Source organism: Podarcis bocagei (assembly GCF_964188305.1).
Source record: "Podarcis bocagei genome assembly, chromosome: 1".
Lineage (NCBI taxonomy): Eukaryota > Metazoa > Chordata > Lepidosauria > Squamata > Lacertidae > Podarcis > Podarcis bocagei.
Window position 1 is genome coordinate 130,121,258 of NC_138125.1, and position 21,459 is coordinate 130,142,716.

A 21,459-nucleotide genomic window follows, 5' to 3' on the forward strand; every position below is an offset into this window, starting at 1 on the left:
TCTTTCTTTTCTGTTGTGTGACAGGGCCGGGGCTTGTGTGTTTTGACAGGCGGAGGCTGACGGGCAGCAGCCCCGACCACTCCGCCGAGGGGAAGCGCTCCGCTCGACCAATCGCCGCGCCGAGGGGGCGGGGCCGGGGAGGCCCAGAGCGAGCGGAACGCGCTCCCTTCTGGAGATCGCTAGGTTTCCCCGAGGGGTTTCGACGGGGCGGCAATGCACGGGGTTGGAGGACATTAATTAGCCTTTGGCTAATGAAGCGGCCTGTGACCTTTAAAGTTGTGTGCGGTGGGGGTTTGTTTTTGTTTGTTGTGTTTTTATATTGTAAACTCCCCTGTGATCCTCGCAGGAAGGGCGGTATAGAAATTTTAATAATAATAATAATAATAATAATAATAATAATAATAATAATAATAATAATAATAATAATAATAATAATAATAATAATAATAATAATAATAATAATAATAATAATAATAATAATACCACTCCCTTCCCCATGCAGGAAATCCACAACTACGGCCCAGTTTTATGTCTCTTTTCTCAAAAAGTAACCACCTTTTTAATCATTCAGGTCTACCATTTGCAGCCCTATCATAAGAGGTCTCAAGGCCAAGACCACTAACGATTCTAACAAGCCATAATGATTTCAAATATAATAACAGCATAAAAACTCAAGTCGCCGAAAGTTTAAAAGGAACACACGTTTTAAAGGTTTCTGAAATTAGAAAGGTAACATTTCCTGGCACCAAAATAGCATCAAAGAACGTCCGCTTGGGAAAAGGCTCTCTGGAAAGGGCGTTCCACAGCCAGGGAGCCACCACTGAAAAGACCCTGTATCCCGTGGCCATTTTACTATAGGTCCCACCTTCAGTATTGTAAAACATACAATAGCAAATGCATTTTCAGTGATGCTGGTTACTGCCCAAACATAGCTTAGTTAACGAAAGAGGAAGAGTATGATCCGAAATGACAGTTTTATTTCTTTTTCACTTCACTGTTAGATGCAATTTGGTATAAAGTACATCTTTTATCCCCAGAATCCACACAGTGTTCAAGGTTTCTTTCTATTTAGCAGCTATAATTGAAAATAAAACACTCAGGGCTGTAAAATTACTGCAGATATGATGCATGAACATGAAAGGGGGGGAAATGTTGGATATTTCTGGAGGTACTGGGAAAATTGCTATCATAATTAAGGGCATGTCATATCTTACCCTTAACCAATTTACTGGTGGACATTTGTTCATGCAGTCCATAAACAAACGCCCAGGAAAAAGTGGGATTAGTTAGGTTAGCCTAAACTCGTTGTCAGGCTTTGTAGCTGGTGAAGTTCCAGGAAATGATAGGATCTTTAGGCAGATGCAGTATTCCTCTCCTTACTCACAAGGATTCATATCCACCATCCAGAATTGCCATATTATCCCAAGGCGACTTGGGAAGAGCTGTTGCTTTTTTCTGATTGTGTTTTCTACGTGCACTGGATAGCTCAGTTGGTTAGAGTGTGGTGCTGATAACGCCAAGATTGCAGGTTCAGTCCCCATATGGGACAGCTATATATTCCTAAATTGCAGGGGGTTGAACTTCATGATCCTCAGGGTCCCTTCCCAGTTCTATGATTCTACTTTTATGAGAGCTAAGGGATCTCTTTCTCTATTTCCATTTCTGTGGCCAGAATTGGATTAGTAAAGGTAAAGGGACCCCTGACCATTAGGTCCAGTCGTGGCCGACTCTGGGGTTGTGGCGCTCATCTTGCTTTATTGGCCAAAGGAGCCGGCGTACAGCTTCCAGGTCATGTGGCCAGCATGACTAAGCCGCTTCTCGCGAACCACAGCAGCACACAGAAACGCCGTTTACCTTCCCACCGGGGCAGTACCTATTTATCTACTTGCACTTTGACGTGCTTTTGAACTGCTAGGTTGGCAGGAGCTGGGACCGAGCAATGGGAGCTCACCCCGTCATGGGGATTCGAACCGCCGACCTTCTGATCAGCAAGCCCTAGGCTCTGTGGTTTAGACCACAGTGCCACCCGCATCCAATTGAATTAGTAGCCCGGTCCAAATATATTGACTCGCAACAAGAGGCTGCATGGAAGGATCAGATCAGTGGTACTTGGGACTTACATAAGTCACCCATGTTCAGAAAGTTTCAGAATATTGTTTCATTTATTTTAGATATCTTTGCCAACGTTTAGAGCAAAGCCCTCACAAGATGGCTGACATAAAAAGAATAAAACAATCTTATGCAGTCATTTTAAACAGTACTAATTTCTGTCCCAGCTTCTGCCAACCTAGCAATTCGCAAGTACACCAGTGCAAGTAGATAAATAGGTACTGCTGCGGCGGGAAGGTAAATGGCGTTTGAGTGTGCTCTGGCTTCCGTCACGGTGTCCTGTTGCGCCAGAAGCAGTCTAGTCATGCTGGCCACATGACCTGGAAAGCTGTCTGCAGACAAACAGTGGCTCCCTTGGCCTGAAACGAGATGAGCATCGCACACCATAATCGCCTTTGACTGGACTTAACCATCCAGGGGTCCTTTACCTTTACTTTACCTACATTACATGCAGAGCTTTTTTCTGGGAGTACTAAAGGGTATGCAGTACTGGCACCTTTTTATTCTAAAAGAAATGCGCTGCCTACGTGATACTGCACGGTGGTTGGGGTGTCAAGAGAAAAAATACTTTAGCACATTCTCATGTTCTGTCACAATGTGGAACACCATGTGCTGATGCTGATGGACTTCGGAGAGCATGGCCAGAACCTTCACTCTTTGGTCCTTTGCAGCTTTGAAGGGCGGTGTCCTTTTGAAAGAGTTTAACTGCTTTGAAAAATAGCGCTGAGATCAGGCAAGAGGAAGCTTTTCAGAAACAAGATCGCCCCCTAGCTTTTATCCATAGAACATTCGCTCAGCAAAAGTTAACGTTGCTCTCAAGTAGCATCCGGATCCTGGAGCCTTCCCTTTATTGGGCTGCCAAATCAGACTGTTCTTCACCATAGAATGACCCTTGGAATCAAATCAGTTTAAATGCTTTGAATTTCGGTTGATGTCAAAGGCTATGAGCTGAACTCGGCATGCGCCAGAAATTATGACACATGCCAGGGCTCTCTGCAAGTGTGTGAGAGCCTTAGCTTCAAGGTGTTGGAGGGAATGCACAGGTGTTGAGGTGTAACATCCACTGAGCTTGAGCCTAGATCAGGAAACATAGACATTTGTTTAATTATTGAACCCAACAACCAAAACAAATTAAATGCAAATCATTAAAGGCGGCATGCTTTTGACTTAATTTTCTGACTTAACGTAAACAGTGGCAGAAATTAAAACAAAACCAACATAGCGTCAAAAAGATTTTAAATATCCGGTGACCTTGAAACACCTGGAGAAATCAAAAGGTCTTCAGGTGGTGAAGACAAGAAAGCTGGTGTCAGCAGAGCTTTCCAGAGAGGAGCGTTCACTAACCAGGGAACCCCGGCAGAAAAGGCAAGCCTTTCTCAAACTCACCTTATTTCTGAATTTGGAGAAAGGCCTCTGACGATTACCTTAATAATTGGGTGGCTCCAAAAGGGAGGAAATACTCCTTCAGGTATCCAAGACTTCAGCCCTTTAAAACTCCTGTTCTTAAATGTGCTAGGAAATTGACTGGGTGCTGGTGAGTTACAGAATTTCTAAACTGGTGAGATGTGCTCCCCGATTCCAGTCCTGGTTAGCAATCCAGCTGCCGTATTTTGTATTAACCGAAGTTACTGATGTTACTGGATGCAACAATAAAGAAGTCCAATAACGTGACGTCAGGGCATGGCAGGATAACTGTGGCAAAGTTACGTATATCTGCCCAGGACAGTCTGCAGACAGCACACCAGCTATAACTGGTAAACTTTGTGTCCCTGAGGGCTTCTGATTATAGGATCAGTTCCAAGCTGCAAACATGATCCTAGGGAAAGTGCAACCACGGAGAAATAAGGTGAGAATCTATTGCTTCTTTTTAATTTCCTTCTGGAAATTGTTTTTTTTAAACAACAACAACAACCTGTATAATTAGAAATAACATTGCTAGTAAAGTAATGTTTGGCAAAAGATAGATGATAGATAGAGATGTTGAAGACCTGATGTTTCAAACAGTTTTGGGAGCAATGTTCTATTTCTTTGAAGAGTGTAGGACTTTTTTTCAGCTGGAGCTCTGCACCTCTCAGGTGGGCGCCATTGCCATTATAAGATAAGAAGGGAGAAGTTTGTGGTCAGCTCCGGCACCTCTTTTTCTAGAAAGATAGTGTGGGGAAAGTGGATATGCTTTTGCAATTCTGGAATCAAACAAGTATTTGTCACAATCTAAGCTTAGAGGTGTAAGAAATTATATTTTAAAAATACACAAAATTGGGCACCCGTGCTTAATCACATTTTCTTTTTAACGTGAGTCTTATATGAATGGACCACTGAATATGTTTAAGCCTTAATCAATTGCTTGCTAATTAATGGAATGTTAAATGCGTGGCATATTTAATGACAAGCTATTTTGTGTATTCTGTATATACACTTTTTCCTGTTTGTTTCATTTGTGACAGTGATACAGCATAGCTTAGTGATAGCACCGTTACCAGTTGAATATGCTCTGTTCCATCTTTTTGATATATTGGTATATTCATTTCAGTCAGAGGCAGTTTATGCTAATATCCCTCAAGAAATGCAATGAGGCACAAAAATATGCAGTCTGGATCAGAATGCACAGGTCCATTAAATTCACATATGGGTGGTTTTTTTCAATTTTATGAAGAAGTATTATGGACTTGTAATGTCAGCTGGTACAATGGAATCTATTTTTAACCTCAGTCTGCGACATAAACCTTAATTTTATACATATAAAATCATAGACTCATAGAATTGTAAAGTTGGAAGGGACTATGAGGACTATCTAATCCAACCTGGTGGAATGTTATATGTCAATCTTTCCTCTTTATCTGTATTTCTTTCTCCTCCTTTCACGGACCTTTCTCGTCTTAAAAATATCACTTTTTAAAGGGAAGGGCTCAGCTTACTTGTGGGTAAGCTGAAGACCACTTATCTGTACATCAGAAGATACAGTGGTACCTCGGGTTACATACGCTTCAGGTTACAGACTGCGCTAACCCAGAAATACTACCTCGGGTTAAGAACATTGCTTCAAGATGAGAAGAGAAATTGTGCTCCGGCAGTGTGGCGGCAGCAGGAGGCCCCATTAGCTAAAGTGGTGCTTCAGGTTAAGAACAGTTTCAGGTTAAGAACGGACATCCGGAACGAATTAAGTACTTAACCCGAGGTACCACTGTAATGTTGTTTGATAGTGTAGCAGTAATAAACCAAACTGGGGCAGCATTTCATGGAAGTGAACGGGGACGAAATGTAAAAATGGACTGCCATTTTACAATGGTACCCACAATGACTACAAACTCACTTCCCTAAGAGTTTATTCGGTGTGTGTTATTGTGCCAATATAATATTATTTTTTCCAATGTGCACCATTATAATTTTTCAACACGAAAATCCATCAGCCATTTTGTTTCCCATTCACCTAGCTCTCTAGCATCCGTTTGTTCCTATTCACAGCCAACTTAGACTTAATTGACCTAAAGAAGCTGGTGTCGTAATTTTGCCGTTTCACTTCCCCACTTAGCCTATAGACTATTCATTAATATTTTTATTAAAAGGTACTAATGTAGATCTGGAGGCAGACAACCTTCATCTACCCCTGGTATTGTGAAAACTGACAATTCATTCTTATCTCTCCTCGAAGCAATTACTGAATTACAACAGAACTGGTAATTTGTATCTTGTCATCAGAGCATCGCAAAAGTTTATAACAGTGTGAAAGTAACACAAGGTGACGTCAGCAGAAGTTAACTCGCACTCTAATAATAATAATAATAATAATAATAATAATAATAATAATAATAATAATAATAATGTTAATAATAAATAATGTTTTATTTATACCCCGCCCTCCCCGGCCAGAGCTGGGCTCAGGGTGGCTAACACCAATAAAATCACAGTAAAAACATAATGGGAGGGGGAAAGAAAAGGGGGGGAAAAACCCCAAAACCAATTTAAAATACAGGTTAAAATGCAATTTAAAATGCAGCCTCATTTTAAAAGTAGCCTTTAAAATAAGCTGCAACACACACTATCTCAGAATGCTACATTTCACTGGCAGATCGTAACATGCCCCTCTTAAAAACCTCTTTTAGCAAATAAGAAAATGAAATATTAAAATAAAATGGGATATGGAATAAAATGAATTTATGCAAATCTGAATAAAACGTAAATGAATAGAAGGATAAAACAAACTGAAATTTCTGATTCTTCTCTCACAAGACACAGCATTCTCTCTTAAGAACTGTCTCCTCTTATCAGTTACTGCAAATAAGACATTGTCCCAGGATAAAAAAAATTATCACATTTGTCAGATGCTTTCACTGAAGGATGGGGCCTCACTCTTCACCCACATTAGGAAAATGCCAACTGAATTACAACAGGACATTCCCTATTATTCCATAGCTTTGTAGGAGATGTGAGGGTTAGCCCATAAGGTCAGCAGTGAACAGTGAGATGAGTTGGGGACACTTACCTGACTGACTGACTGACTGACTGACTGACTGACACACACACACACACACACACACACACACACACACACCCATCCATAGCTGTCAACATTTCCCCCTTTTTAAGGGAAATTCCATTATTCCGAATAGGATTCCTTGCAAGAAAAGGGAAAAGTTGACAGCTATGCACCCGTCTCCCATGTCACTGCTGTACACTGGAATGCAAAGCGGTGAGGCAGCAACGAGTTTGCCATGTTGCAAACTCTCTGGGAGAGCTAATTGGGCACGCCTACCGGTGTGTTTGGGACACTGGTGGCGCTGTGAGTTAAACCACAGAGCCTAGGACTTGCCAATCAGACGGTCGGAGGTTCGAATCCCCACAACGGGGTGAGCTCCCATTGCTCGGACCCTGCTCCTGCCAACCTAGCAGTTCGAAAGCACGTCAAAGTACAAGTAGATAAATAGGTACCGCTCCAGCGGGAAGGTAAATGGCGTTTCCGTGTGCTGCTCTGGTTCGCCAGAAGCAGCTTAGTCATACTGGCCACAAGACCCGGAAGCTGTATGCCAGCTCCCTCGGCCAATAAAGCGAGATGAGCACCGCAGCCCCAGAGTCGGTTACGACTGGACCTAACGGTCAGGGGTCCCTTTACCTTTACCAGTGTGTTTGCACCATGCAGATCTGACCACCGCTGTGACCCTCTGCATCTATGGAGCAACCTCACAACCCTGCTGTCTGCTATTGCATAAGGCTTTTTTGAAATCCAAGTACAGTATTGCTAAATCCATGTGACATCTCTAAAACACAGCAGCATTTGGCATGTGTATATCGGCCTCAGCACAAGCCCATACCGATGGCCAAAGTCATACATGTGACATCAGTGAGGGTCGTTTGCTGTTGCACAACTGTGCTCGCAGCAATGCTGTCTTAAAACAATATGCAACGTTTACCTGTCAAGGGGTGTTTCACACACTAATCAAAAGGCACTATTTGCTGCTGATAGAAGTCTGCTGATATGAATCTAATAAAATTAGCATTTGTGATATTCTGCGCTTTTTTCTGAGGGTACTCAAAAGCATGCAGTACCAGCATACTTTTGTTCTAGAAGAAAAGCACTGGTTATATTCACATTATCACTGTTGGGTCAGATTTTCTCCCTTCTGCAGCCGAAAAGGAACAAATTGCCCTTCCTCTTCAATCTGCAGCACCAGACAAACATGTTGTCCTTGTAGATATGTTGTTCCTAACACAATCAGTGTCTGACGTGTATTAAATTCAAAACTCAGGAAGGCAACCTTGAGTTTCTTTCTCCCTTTGCTTTGTTTGGGCTACAGCTTGCAGGATATCCATTTTAAAATAAAGATACCTCGCAAAGAAGCAGAAAACAGAGAAGGACAAGGTCTCGTGACACTGTCTGCAATATATTGGTGGTGGATCAGACACTAGTATGGCATGATAGGGAACATGCCCCCCCCCTGGCAGCATTGTTGGACTACAATTCCCATAATCCCTGGCCAATAGCCTTGCTGGTTGAGGCACATAGAAGTTGGAGTCCTACAAGCTCTGGTGGACCACAGGTTATCCACTATGTAGCCAAGCATTCTTTATTCAACAGATGCCTCTGGAAAGTTCACAAGAAATTGAACTGATATTGAAATTTAAATACTTTATTGTCACTTGCACAACTTGTATACAGCGAGATTACACGAGCACCCCCCACTCAGCTCTCTTAGTCTTAATTCCCCTCGTTTACTGACACACATACACACACACCAAACCCAAAAGTCAGCTGCCCTGTTGTTATCTTTTCATTCATCAGCCTAGCAGCCCAAGGATAGAAGCTGTTCTTTACCCTGTTGGTGCGACTAATCATGCTTCTATATCTTCTGCCTGAGAGCAGGAGATCAAGAAAGTGCCAGCCAGGGTGTGAATCATCCCTGAGAATTTTCCTCACTCTCCTGAGGCAACGTTCTTCTGCCCATAATATCTTGTGCTATATTCACCACTCTCTGTAGGCACTTGCTATCAACTGATGTCAAACCATGATGCAGTATGAAAGGACACTTTCTATTGTTGACCAGTAGAAGGAGATCATCAAATGTTGATTGACATAGTTCTTCCGCAATACTCTGAGGAGATGGAGTCTCTGTTGGGCTTTCTTAACCACCTGGGTTGTATTTATTTTCCAAGTAAGGTCTTCACTGAGATAAACTCCTAGGAAATTAAAGGAAGAGACTCTCTCCACACAGCCCTCCCTGATGTACAGCAGGGCTAGTTCTCCTCTCTTCCTCTGAAAGTCCAACACCATCTCCTTTGTCTTGCTGATATTAAGGTGCAAGTTGTTCCCTAGGCACCATGTAGAAGAAGGACTTGATGTAACACTCTCCTCTATTGTTCATCCCCATTTTTGAATAATGGAGGCTCTATTTGTCTACATATCCTGAAACATTTCTCCGATGAAAATAGGGACATCCTATTTTATAATAATAATAATTTTATTATTTATACACTAACTATTTGACTGGGTTGCCCCAGCCACTCTGGGCGGCTTCCAACACATATAAAAACATAACAAAACATTAAACATTCAAAAACTTCCCTATAGAAGGCTGCCTTCAGGTGCCTTCTAAAGGTTATCTCCTTAGCTCGGGAGTCACATAACTCATAAACCTCAAACATATATCTAATGAAAATAGGGACGTCCTACCATACTCTCCAACATTTCTCTGATGAAAATAAAGATGTCCTAAGGAAAAGTGGGACATTGCAGGATCAAATCAGAAACTGGGACGGCTTTTGTAAATCCGGGACTGTCCCTGGAAAATAGGGACACTTGGAGGGTTTGCTAATATCCATTGATAGACCTGTATTCCATTAATCTGTATAATCCGTATTTAATCACCCTCTGAAGATGGTTATTCAAATAGGACCGGAACAGCTGCAAAACAGTGCTACCCACACCAATTGAGACAGCTGCTCCAGAAGAATACCATGGTTCATGGTATGAAAAAGTGCTGAAGGATCAAGGTGGATTAACAGGGACACATTTTCCCTTTCTCTCTCCTGATAAAGGTGTAGGGTGACAAAGACAGTTTCCATGCCTGAACTTTGCTTTAAATTGATCTAGAAAGTCAGTTTTATCCAAGAGAGCTTCGGTTGGACCACAACACTATTTTCTTTTGGGTGTCTCCTGAAAACTGAGGGTGGGATTCACCTAACATGCCCCATCTGTGGCAGCCCTGTGCAATGACTTCCACTTGCACAAAGGGCTTTCCCACTTCTTCCCCCCAAGTCGCTGAAATTGGCTTGGAGGAGTCAGGAGAAGCCCCAGAACAGCACATGAAGGGTGGAGACTGGGGATTGTTCCATCTAGCAAACTGAAATCTAGCAACATTCATCAAAGCTCTACATTGAATTCCACCATGTTTTATTTAGACAGGCCTTTAAGATGAGAATTTATTTTACCAACCAGTATTTTATTTATTGATCGTGCTTTCATTGATCTTATTGCGATGCTGTGTTCTAATACGTTCTGCCTTGATAATTTATTTATTTCTTGTACAGTGCATTCTATAAATATGTAAGTAAGTAAACAAATAAACGTAAAATGCTTTTTAGGTGCCCTTCATCAGAGAAGTGTACAAAAATACAGAAACAATTTGCACAGCATATAAATATGTTAATGACAAACAACAAAACCAAAAGTAGTCCAAAACCATAAAACTAAAACATGGGGGGGGGGGGAAGCAGTTTTGACTAACATTCCATCTAAAGCTCTGGGCAATAACTACCAGTAAAAGGAGGAGAGGAAGGATGAAATAGAGTGGTAAATTATGTCCGAAATGAGAATGCAAAACAAAATGATAGAATAATGTCAGTATTTTTCATATGATTATGCTAGTCTCTGCCTCTGTTTGCCACCATTTTGTTAACACGCGCTGGCCTGGGACCATCGTTTTTTTATTTGTGGATCTCGGTCGTTTTTGGCTGTCTTAAGTAGGCCCTGCATGTAGCAAGACTGAGAACCTGTGTGTTATGTACTGAAGTTCTCGCCCTGGGCCAGCAGGGGGATACTGTAGATATGGTAGTTTTCACTCAGGTCCGCATGTGCAAATAAGGCATTGAAAATGACATTCAGTGATTGGATAGTTACAGAAAGTGTTATAGTTGCGTTGTAGTGGAGCTCTATATAAGCAGGCTGGCTGAACCCTTCAGTTCAGTTCAGTTCTGACCTGTGAATAAACAAGAGCTGTTTGAAGAATCGCTGTGTCGTCTGATATGTTCACCCACAACTTAACACTGTGTCCATCCAAAAATGTGATGTTGTACCGTCACACATTTTCTGAATGTACATATGACAATGCAGAGGTGGTCAGTGTGGTGGCCTCAGATGTTTTAGACTGCAACTCCCAGCATCCCTGGCCACTGGACCAAATGATTGTACTCCACAAAATCTGGAGGGAACATTATCTACCCCTGAGATAAAGATACAACAGAAAATTGGTTTCTTTTTTAATCCACTTGTCTGCTTTTGCCACCTTGCTTGAATGCAGTCCACTTTTCTTAACCCCTTATGCTACTCTATTCTGCTATTCTACTAGTATGGTGGAATCTCAGACTGCAGTCCTATGCATACTTACCTGTGCATCTCAGTGTTTGCTTCACTGAACTACGACTCAAGCCCTCTGGCAATAACTTGGTTCCTATTGCTGTGCTTGTATAATCAATCCAGTTTGGAGCAAGCAGAAAACTGTTAAGATTCTTCCACCTAACTAATACTTCAGTCTTCTACACACTTACCTGAGAGTAGGTGGAGTTTACACGTATAAACTTGGGCTGCATATTGCTGTTCATGGTGCTGCCAGAAGATACATGTTTGGCAGCCAACTTTACCTTCTTCGCTTCTTACTTCTAATGCATTTGTTCTCATTTTCTGCACTCCTTTTGTGTAAGAATGATGCATCACTCTTCCATCTTTTATCTTTTGAAGTCTTCTGACTTTAGTGACATTTCTTTCACTCCCAGTCCTTCCTGCCCAGTTTTTAATTATCCTTCTGGTTTCATTTTCTCACTTTTATGGAAACCTTAGCTGTTTATTTCAATTACATTTAACAACTGGTACTAGGACTTGTGCATCGGTTTGTGACTTCGTTTTTCCTAGAAGGCAAATTTTGGGGATGCGGGTGGCACTGTGGTCTAAACCACTGAGCCTTTTGGGCTTGCTGATCAGAAGGTTGGTGGTTCGAATCCCAGCAACGGAGTGAGCTCTGGTTGCTCTGTCCCAGCTCCTGCCAACCTAGCAGTTAGAAAGCACACCAGTGCAAGTAGATAAATAGGTACCGCTGCAGCGGGAAGGTAAATGGCGTTTCTGTGCACTCTGATTTCCGTCACGGTGTTCCGTTGCGCCAGAAGTGGTTTAGTCATGCTGGCCACATGACCCGGAAAGCTGTCTGTGGACAAATGCCAGCTCCCTCGGCCTGAAAGCGAGATGAGCGCAGCAACCCCATAGTCACCTTTGACTGGACTTAACCGCCCAGGGGTCCTTTACCTTTTTTTTTATAAGGCACAGTGAGAGAAATGTCAGCCACAACAACACAGTGGCATTTTACATATTGTGTTACATGTTCATGATCCAGTTTATCATGAAAACTCTTGCATCACTCCTCTCTACTACCATTCCTGTTGAAGCCTGGCTGTCAACCAGCCTGGAATCAGGTGTGCGTGTGTGTGATTGTTGGCAAAATGATACCCCGAAAGGGGGGGGGGAGGAATGCAAGTGTCAGAAAGCAAACAGCACGCAGGAAGGGATCTGCAGCCAGCGGCTAGATGCTGCCACCTCCTGCTGCTCCGGGCTTAGAAATAAGATACTACCCCTGCTACTGCTCTTGGTCAGGCCAAGGTGTAATAATTCTCACTGCGCAGAGGTGAGTAACCCCCTGACTCCACACGCTTTGTGGTTTGTGTGTGCAGGAGGATCTATGTAACTCTTGAGAGCTGAGCGTGCGTATTTCAGGACAGCAAGTTTCTCGGAGTGAGTGACAGCAGCAACAGGACAAGGGGAGGTGGCAGAGGTGAGCAGAGAGTCTTCTTTCCCAAGCATGGCAAATAAACGCTGGTCTCTTCTAAGCAGCACTAGGGGCTGAGGCTAAAACTACAGATAAGCAATGCAAGAATAATACGGAACGGTATGGGCATGAGGGAACCGGTGGTGATGATTTTTGGGGCAGAGGTAGGAGGGAGACTAGGAGGTGCAATGGACTGAAGGGGCAGGGTAGGCTTTCAAGGAGGGGACAGAGTTTATGTAATCCTGGGGTGCAGGCTGAGATGTTACAGAAAGTGGCAAAAGGAAGGACCGACAGGCAACAAATGAAGGGGAATAATTAATGTGAACTGTTTAAACTGCACGATGCAATATGAAAATATGGAATTGTATACTCTTTTGGCAGCCGAGATGTTGAGCTATCTTCTTCCTCAATATTCTCCTGAAAGACTGAAAAATGCTTGAGACCTTAAGATCTCTCCCTATAGGCTAGTCCATAATGGGCGAACACATTCAAATGAATTCTGTAATGGGTGAGGAGGACCAATGTCAGAGCTTTGTGACTGCATGTAAGCTGATTTGTTAGGATGCGTTAGTTGGACCAACGATTAAATAATGCTGGTGTGTAACGATTAACATACATAATTGCTGTCTAGCAATACAAGGCCGAAAGAATGTGGGAAATAGGTTCAGCTACAAAATACCCACAGATGTCAGTTTATCAACAGGCCAGCCTTTTACTAGTCCGTATATAATTTGTTCTTCAAGCCATTTGATAGAAGGGAAGAATATAAAATTAGAAAAAACCCATTTGTGTCTATGTTTTCATTGTTAGTGCTCACATGTATTTCCAGGAGTAAAGGCTGGCTTGCCTCAGAATGTTTTGAAGTACCTAAAGCTCATGCTATTAAAAAAAAAAGCCAGACTTCCTTCCTTGACCTTTTTGCCACTACCAACTCGCATAGCTATAACCCTAAATTTTTTACTCAGATTAATTTATGGCTGAAAGCATTAAGGGTGAGAGCATACTGGACATGCTTAGAGACACTTGTCCTTAAGGTGCCAGGATATCTGAAGTCAGGAGCTGAAAATCCTGTATATAAATTATCGTAGCATTTGTGTGGAGGCCATTTTTGGGAGAAAATATTGGCTGCCGAGTGGCAACTAACACAAAATAGTCTTACGGGAGAGATATGTAGAGATGTATACGATATTAATCCAGAATGCGGCAGCTAGACTGGTGACTGGGAGTGGCTGCTGGGACCTTATAACACCAGTCCTGAGAGATCTGCATTGGCTCCCAGTACGTTTCCGAGCACAATTCAAAGTGTTGGTGCTGACCTTTAAAGCCCTAAAGGGCCTCGGCCCAGTATACCTGAAGGAGCGTCTCCACCCCCATCGTTCAGCCTGGACACTGAGGTTCAGCTCCAAGGGCCTTCTAGCAGTTCCCTCATTGCGAGAAGTGAGGTTACAGGGAACCAGGCAGAGGGCCTTCTTGGTAGTGGCACCCGCCCTGTGGAACGCCCTCCCACCAGATGTCAAAGAAACTATCTTACTTTTAGAAGACATCTGAAGGCAGTCCTATTTAGGGAGGCTTTTAATGTTTAATGCTGTATTGTTTTTAATATTCGATTGGGAGCCACCCAGAGTGGCTGGAAAAACTCAGCCAGATGGGCGGGGTATAAATATGTTGTTGTTGTTGTTGTTGTTGTTGTTACAATATGGCAGCAAGTTTAGGGAAGCTTTGTAACGTGTAAAGTTTTACGTTATGTTTTTATATATGTTGGAAGCCGCCCAGAGTGGCTGGGGCAATCCTGTCAGATGGGTGGGGCACAATTATTATTATTAGCATTAAAAATGCTGTTCCAATGCGCATATACTTGACGGAAATGCTTGATGCCGCTGTGTGCGTTAGGCCGAAGCCAGCCAGGATAATAGTGATAGCACTTCTGATACAGGCATGTGGATGTGCTTGTGAATAACCTGAAACTAACAAGACTTGTGCTTTCATATTTGGATTGTATTTGCCTCCGAGGTCTGCTCAGAAACCTGAATGGAAATAAGTGTGTGTGTGAGAGAGAGAGAGGTTGGAGATGAAATGCTAAATAGGACAAAATGCTAATCTTCAAAGTCGTTCCTCTCTTCCTGCCTAGAGATTACACGGCTCACAACTGGCCATGGATGAAAGCCGAGTTTCTGGGCTTCCAGAAAGTAGGACTTAGGTGTAATTTGGGGGGCCAGGAGGCCAACTAAATCTACCGCCCGCCTAACTTTCAGGCTCCGCCGAGTCCCCTAAACACAACCTCAAACCCTTTCCCTCCCGCTTTTACCCCACCTCTCCGCCCAGCCGAGGCTCCCACCACGTGTGGGGAGCGCGAGTTTGCCGCGCCCGCCCGTCCCCCGTTTTGCACCAACTCCCGCTTCGCCCTGGGGCTGCGTTGAGGGAGAAGAGCTGCGTGCGCGGAACGTGCCCGCCGGGAGACCGCCGTGTATAGGCGCGCGCGAGGGAAAGAGATGGAGCCCGACCCCTCGGTTAGTATTATGAGGGGGGGCAGGCCGCCTATGGGGAGGAAACCGTTGGTTTCCTGAGGAAACCGTTGGGGCAGGTTATCTAAACACGGAGAGGCCGGCGGTTGCGGCCGGGCTGCAAAAAAGGGCGTTTTATTAGGCGGTGGCGTTATTTTGTGTGGGTGGGTGAGCGTGAGGCGGGTAAGAGGGCGCGAAATCTCCTCAGAAGCCTCGACGGCGATTTCCCGCCAAAACCGGCGAGCGAGGCCCATAACGCTCCCGCTCCCTCCCCGTCTCGCTTTTGGTCACGACACAGGCGTTGGCCACGCCCTCCCTCCGTCAGCACGAGCCCCTTCCCGCTTTTATCCTTTTCTGCCCCAGAGCGAGCGCTCCTCTTGCGCGTGCGCCCTAACGGCGGGAGAAGGGCGGTTGGAGCTGGGGGGGGGGGAGCGAGGTTCTGTCCCGCCAATAGATAGATGCCGAGGAAAAGTCAGCGCGAGGCGCTCCTAATTCCCCCTCATTCCTTCTGTAAGTGCTTCCTTCTCTCCGCCCGCCACTTTCCGACGCCCTTCTGGCACTCATTTGTTGTTGTGTCGACCTTTCCCGCTTTGCCCCCCCTCTCTCCGCCCCCCGCCCCCTTTTTAGCTTCTAAAACAGTGTTTCCAAACCGCTGTTTTTGGACTACAACTCCCATCATCCTTAGCTAGCAAGACCAGTGGTCAGGCCCGGTCTTGCTAGCTAGATGCGGGTGGCACTGTGGGTTAAACCACAGAGCCCTAGGGCTTGCTGATCAGAAGGTCGGCGGTTCGAATCCCCGTGACGGGGTGAGCTCCCGTTGCTCGGTCCCTGCTCCTGCCAACCTAGCAGTTTGAAAGCACATCAAAGTGCAAGTAGATAAATAGGCACTGCTCCAGCGGGAAGGTAAACGGTGTTTCGGTGCGCTGCTCTGGTTCGCTCAGAAGCGGGTTCGTCTTCGTCATGCTGACCGCATGACCCGGAAGCTGTACGCCGGCTACCTCGGTCAGTAAAGCGAGATGAGCACCGCAACCCCAGAGTCGGTCACAACTGGACTTAATGGTCAGGGGTCCCTTTGGACTACAACTCCCATCATCCCTAGCTAGCAATACCAGTGGTCAGGCGCAAGGGGGGGCAGAACCTCAGTTAAGTATTTGTTATTGATTTACTTGATTTGGGGAGCAGCTGCCCCCCCCCATTGGCTCCACCCATGGTCAGGGATAATGTGAATTTTGTAGTTTAAAAGCAGCTGGAGACCCAAGTTTGGGAAATACTACGGAATCTAGAACAAGAGAGAGAAAGAGAGATAATTATTAAATTAAGGGAGAGCATCCGCTTTCTAGTAAATAGTCCCGCGATGAACTTGGCAGTGTCAAGTTGGTAACTTAACTGCGGCACTAGGGAGTTTATTAGAGATGCCTCTTTTTTATTTGGTGGGTGTGTTTCACACGTGGTGTAGAGTTTCGGATCTGCATTTGGCAATTTGAATATAAAAATGAGAAGTCTGATTGCAGATTTATTTGCTAATGCTGGATGAAAAGGTGGAGTTCCTCTCGGTACTTCCAACTCGTGACATCTTTTGGCCTACGTTTGGTTTGTTAGTTAGTTTTCAATCAGTTATGTACATGGAATCTCCCAGTCCTTTTTACAAATTGATTGATTGAATTTATATACCGCCCTATACCCGGAAGTCTCAGGGCGGTTCACAGAAAAGATCACAATATATAAAACAAAATAAAAACAATAACCCAATAACACCCCCCCAAAGTGTTGGAGTGGGGAATACAAACACAGATTTTAACAAGTATACAATATGACAAAATACAAAAGTAGTAAACAAAACATCCTGGGTGATTTTTTAAGAATGGCTTCATCTGGAGCTGCAAATATAACCGAAACGGCACCAGTAATCTTCCCTGGGGAGACAGTACATGAGGTGGGGTGCTACAGTAGAAAAGGTACTATCCTGGGTCAATCCCATATACACAGAAAGGTTTCTGATGAGGATCCTAATAGCTTGGCAGGTTCAGATGGAAAAATGCAGTACTTAACCCAGCAAGGATGGAGTTCCATGTATATTGAACATACTGAAAACCCTTGTTTTCTTGGTACCTCTACATATCCAAAAGAATCATTTTTGGTAACACATGCCATGAAGAAAATGCCTCAAAATCATTATTTGTTTTATGAAGAATGTCTCCATTTCTAAGAACTTGATATTTTGGTTAGATTGAAGGGTGAGGGGTGTTGTCTCTGTTATTTGCAGGATTGAATGAAATATCAGGACAGTTCCTTCGCCACTACCACTCTGCTCCAATCGCAAGTAGAGGACAGCAACTTGCTGCATTGCTCTTTGAGAATGCTTGGAATGCCTCATAGGTATTTCATATCTGATGGGACAATCTGCCACCCTTTTCTTCAATTTGAGGCTTGGGAATAGGCAAGGGCTTGTCACATGCAATATGTCAAGCAAAATTGTGCATCCCTTTTTCTTTATATGTGTGGAGACTTAGCATATGTACAAAAACATGCAAAGTAATAATAATAATAATTTATTATTTGTACCCCGCCCATCTGGCTGGGTTTCCCCAGCCACTCTGGGCGGCTTCCAACAAAGATGAAAGATACACTAAAATGTCACATATTAAAAACTTCCCTGAACAGGGCTGCCTTCAGATGTCTTCTGAATGTCAGGTAGATGTTTATCGCTTTGACATCTGATGGGAGGGCGTTCCACAGGGCGGGCGCCACTACCGAGAAGACCCTCTGCCTGGTTCCCTGTAACTTGGCCTCTCGCAGTGAGGGAACCACCAGAAGGCCCTCGGAGCTGGACCTCAGTGTCCGGGCAGAACGATGGGGGAGGAGACGCTCCTTCAGATATACAGGACCGAGGCCGTTTAGGGTTTTAAAGGTCAGCACCAACACTTTGAATTGTGCTCGGAAACGTACTGGGAGCCAATGTAGGTCTTTCAAGACCGGTGTTATATGGTCTCGGCGGCCGCTCCCAGTCACCAGTCTAGCTGCCGCATTCTGGATTAGTTGTTGTTTCCGGGTCACCTTCAAAGGTAGCCCCACGTAGAGCGCATTGCAGTAGTCCAAGCGGGAGATAACCAGAGCATGTACCACTCTGGCGAGACAGTCTGCAGGCAGATAGGGTCTCAGCCTACGTACCAGATGGAGCTGGTAAACAGCTGCCCTGTATACAGATTTGACCTGTGCCTCCATGGACAGCTGTGAGTCCAAAATGACTCCCAGGCTGCGCACCTGGTCCTTCAGGGGCACAGTTACCCCATTCAGGACCAGGGAATCCTCCACACCTGCTCGCCTCCTGTCCCCCAAAAACAGTACTTCTGTCTTGTAAGGATTCAACCTCAATCTGTTAGCCGCCATCCATCCTCCAACCGCTTCCAGACACTTACACAGGACCTTCACTGGTTCTGATTTAAAAGAGAGGTAGAGTTCAGTATGTTCAACAGATGTGGAAATCCATCATGGGTTTTCTCATGGGTAAAACTTGCTATTGCTAAAACTAAATTTGTAAGTACTGTACAGCGGTACCTCAGGTTACAGACGCTTCAGGTTACGCGATTTCGGGTTGTGCACCGTGCCGAACCTGGAAGTACCGGAACGGGTTACTTCCGGGTTTCGGCGCATGCACAAAAGCGCTAAATCATGCTTTGCACATGCGCAGAAGCGCCAAATTGCAACCCGCATGTGCACAGACACGGCACTGTGGGTTGCGAACGTGCCTCCCGCATGTATCATGTTCGCGACCCGAGGATCCACTGTAAATGTAATGCCAGGAACAGATTCAGGCCCAAACAATATGCTACTCACAAACACCTTTAGAAAAGGAGAAGCTGTTTTGGAGTGGAACTTAACCTCTTCCTTCCTAACCTCTGTTTCACTTCTCCAAATTGCCTCCTGTAGCATCACCTTCAGAAGGGTTTCCCATGCATGTTTTGAGAAGTCACCAGGGTTCAAGCAGTTGCAGTTGAGGCCTCAATATGTATGTTCAGTGTTATGGCTAGAAGAAAGGAAGAAGGTTTTAGAACCTTTGAAATCCACATATTCATTAAATCCATTTATTCAGCAGTAGGTCCCACTGTGGAGTTTTCTCACTAGGACATAAGTTTAGGATTGTAGTACTAGGTAGGTAAACAGAAACCCCAGCCTGATAGAAAGGACAGTCGATTTTATTGTATTATATTTTTCTTACTTAAATCTTCAAGAAATTACTGGCTTAAAATAATGCGCTGCATTGCCTTACTTGAAATTCTGCCTTATCTACATTACCTTGTATTATTTTGTATTTTTGAATTAAATTAGTACTTCATAATAGCACTTCATTCTTGTGTTCTGAATTAAATGCTCATTGCCTTAGGCTTCTTCCTCTCACCCTGTCATCTAATGATTGCTGTTATGCAGACAGTAAAGATGTGCTATGAATTTGTGTATTCCCATTGCATTTTTAAGTGTTTATCATCACAGCCAAAATACAGATAAGTAATATGCAGGAGCACATTGCAGTCTTGAATTACCATAATGGGAGTGCAGTAATGTTTTGTGTTGCAGTAAGAAATTATGCTGTGGGCAGAGCTTCAGTGCTGAAACTGAAAATACAGTATTAATGTTTTTCTCTTAATGGCCTATATGCACGTAACATACGTAGTAAAAGATTTCATTGTTAATAACATTAGAAAAAAAAGGACATGATTTTGTCTATTATGAGATCTCTGGTTGTGTAGGCAGCAACTATTTTAGGCGCTGACATGCGGGTCCTTTTTGCCTTGGGAGAGGGCCGAATTGGGGCTGGGCATGCTTATGAAGGGTATGGGGAGTGGGAATGGAACCCCCAAGCGAAATGGTCTCCGCCTGTACAGTGGACCCTCCAGATACGAACTTAATTGGTTCCTGGGGTCCGTACATACCCCCCAAAGTCTGCATCTAGAGGCGCTGCTTTTGCATACGTGCACGGCGCGATAGGGCACTTCTGCGCATCCGCGTGTGGCGAAACCCAGAAGTATACACTTCTGGGTTTGCCGCATTCGCCACCCGAAAGTTATGTTACCTGAAAGTAACATAACCCGATGGTCCACTGTACTTCCTTTTACATAACCTTGCTTTGTGCTCTTAAGTTATTGTGGGGAAAAGAGCACTAACTTTATAATTTTACTGGATAAAATAGATGAAAGCTACTCTGAGGTTCTTTTGGTTCTGATTAGTTTGATATGGTCTGTGTGCTTAACTGATTAGCTATTTAAAACTCCATTTTTAAACCAGAAAATACACTTTAAAAATGTCAGAATTGTTCCATGGAAAAGTTCCCAGCCAATATCTCAAAAAAGAGTCTCGGTTTTTCACAAGCTGCAGTAGGTTTTAAGAGGGTCGCAGGTGGCGCTGTGGTCTAAACCACTGAGCCTCTTGAGCTTGCCATTTGTAAGGTCAGCAGTTCAAATCCCTGTGATGGGGTTAGCTCCAGTTGCTTTGTCCCAGCTCCTGCCAATCTAGCGGTTCAAAAGCATACCAGCATGAGTAGATAAATAGGTAGTGCTTTGGCGGGAAGATAAACAGCTTTTCCGTGTGCTCTGGCACTCATCACAGTGTTCCGTGTGCCAGAAGCTGTTTAGTCATGTGTGCCACATGACCCTGTCTGTAGACAAACACTGGCTTCCTTGGCCTGAAAGTGGAGAGGAGCGCCCCACCCCATAATCGAATTCAACTGGACTTAATCGTCCAGGGGTCCTTTACCTTTTACCTTTAGATTTTTAAATGCTTCTTTATGAAAAATTGTTTATAAATCATGGTGAGGAAATATAGGCTAAAGAGTTGTGTTCTTCAATTATAATTTATTAATATCTATTAACTATTTCCTTTTAATAACTTTTAACCCCTCAATTGACATATCAGTGTATTTTTCTTTTCCAAATTGGTTTGTTTTTTTCAACAGACTCAGGAAGGACCTTGTCGTGGTTCTGTTGCTCATAGCAGACTGTGCTATGCTAACGCTTCCTGTGCATTCCTAGATACTACACTATGAACAATTATGACAATTTTTTTCTGGAAAAGAAGCTGAAGTTTGGAATTTATTGGCTGAATATTAGGGACACTGTGATAATGTATTTTTTATTATTGTTTGATGGGTAACAGCAGTAGAACTTTATCTCATGTTGTTCATTGTCATTCTGTGCCTTCAATGTGGAGCAAAAGGAGAGAAAATTATTATTATTTTAAACAATGATGTTTTTAAATTATTAAGCAGAGGTTTGGGTTTAGAAATGGTTAAAATAGGAATAGTGAATTTTTTCTTCCAGCTCTTCATTTATTTTTGA

At 43.8% G+C, this 21,459-nt stretch overlaps 1 protein-coding gene across 7 annotated transcripts in view; it reads left to right on the forward strand.

Annotated features, from left to right (window-relative positions):
• The first annotated feature begins 12,278 nt into the window (after positions 1 to 12,278).
• The window catches only part of BOLL (boule homolog, RNA binding protein), a 36,442-nt gene continuing 27,261 nt past the window's right edge, over positions 12,279 to 21,459 (forward strand). Inside the window, exon 1 of one of the 7 annotated variants that reach the window (XM_081181391.1) lies at positions 12,279 to 12,488. Coding sequence is in view for 1 of the 7 variants with exons in the window: in XM_081181393.1 (XP_081037519.1) it covers positions 15,119 to 15,136 (18 nt within the window). In the remaining 6 variants the exon portion in view is untranslated. Of the gene's footprint in view, positions 12,489 to 12,590; positions 12,750 to 14,991; positions 15,137 to 15,485; positions 15,641 to 21,459 lie in introns of those variants that run through there. The other 6 variants (XM_081181390.1, XM_081181392.1, XM_081181389.1 and 3 more) reach the window with 6 other exon arrangements.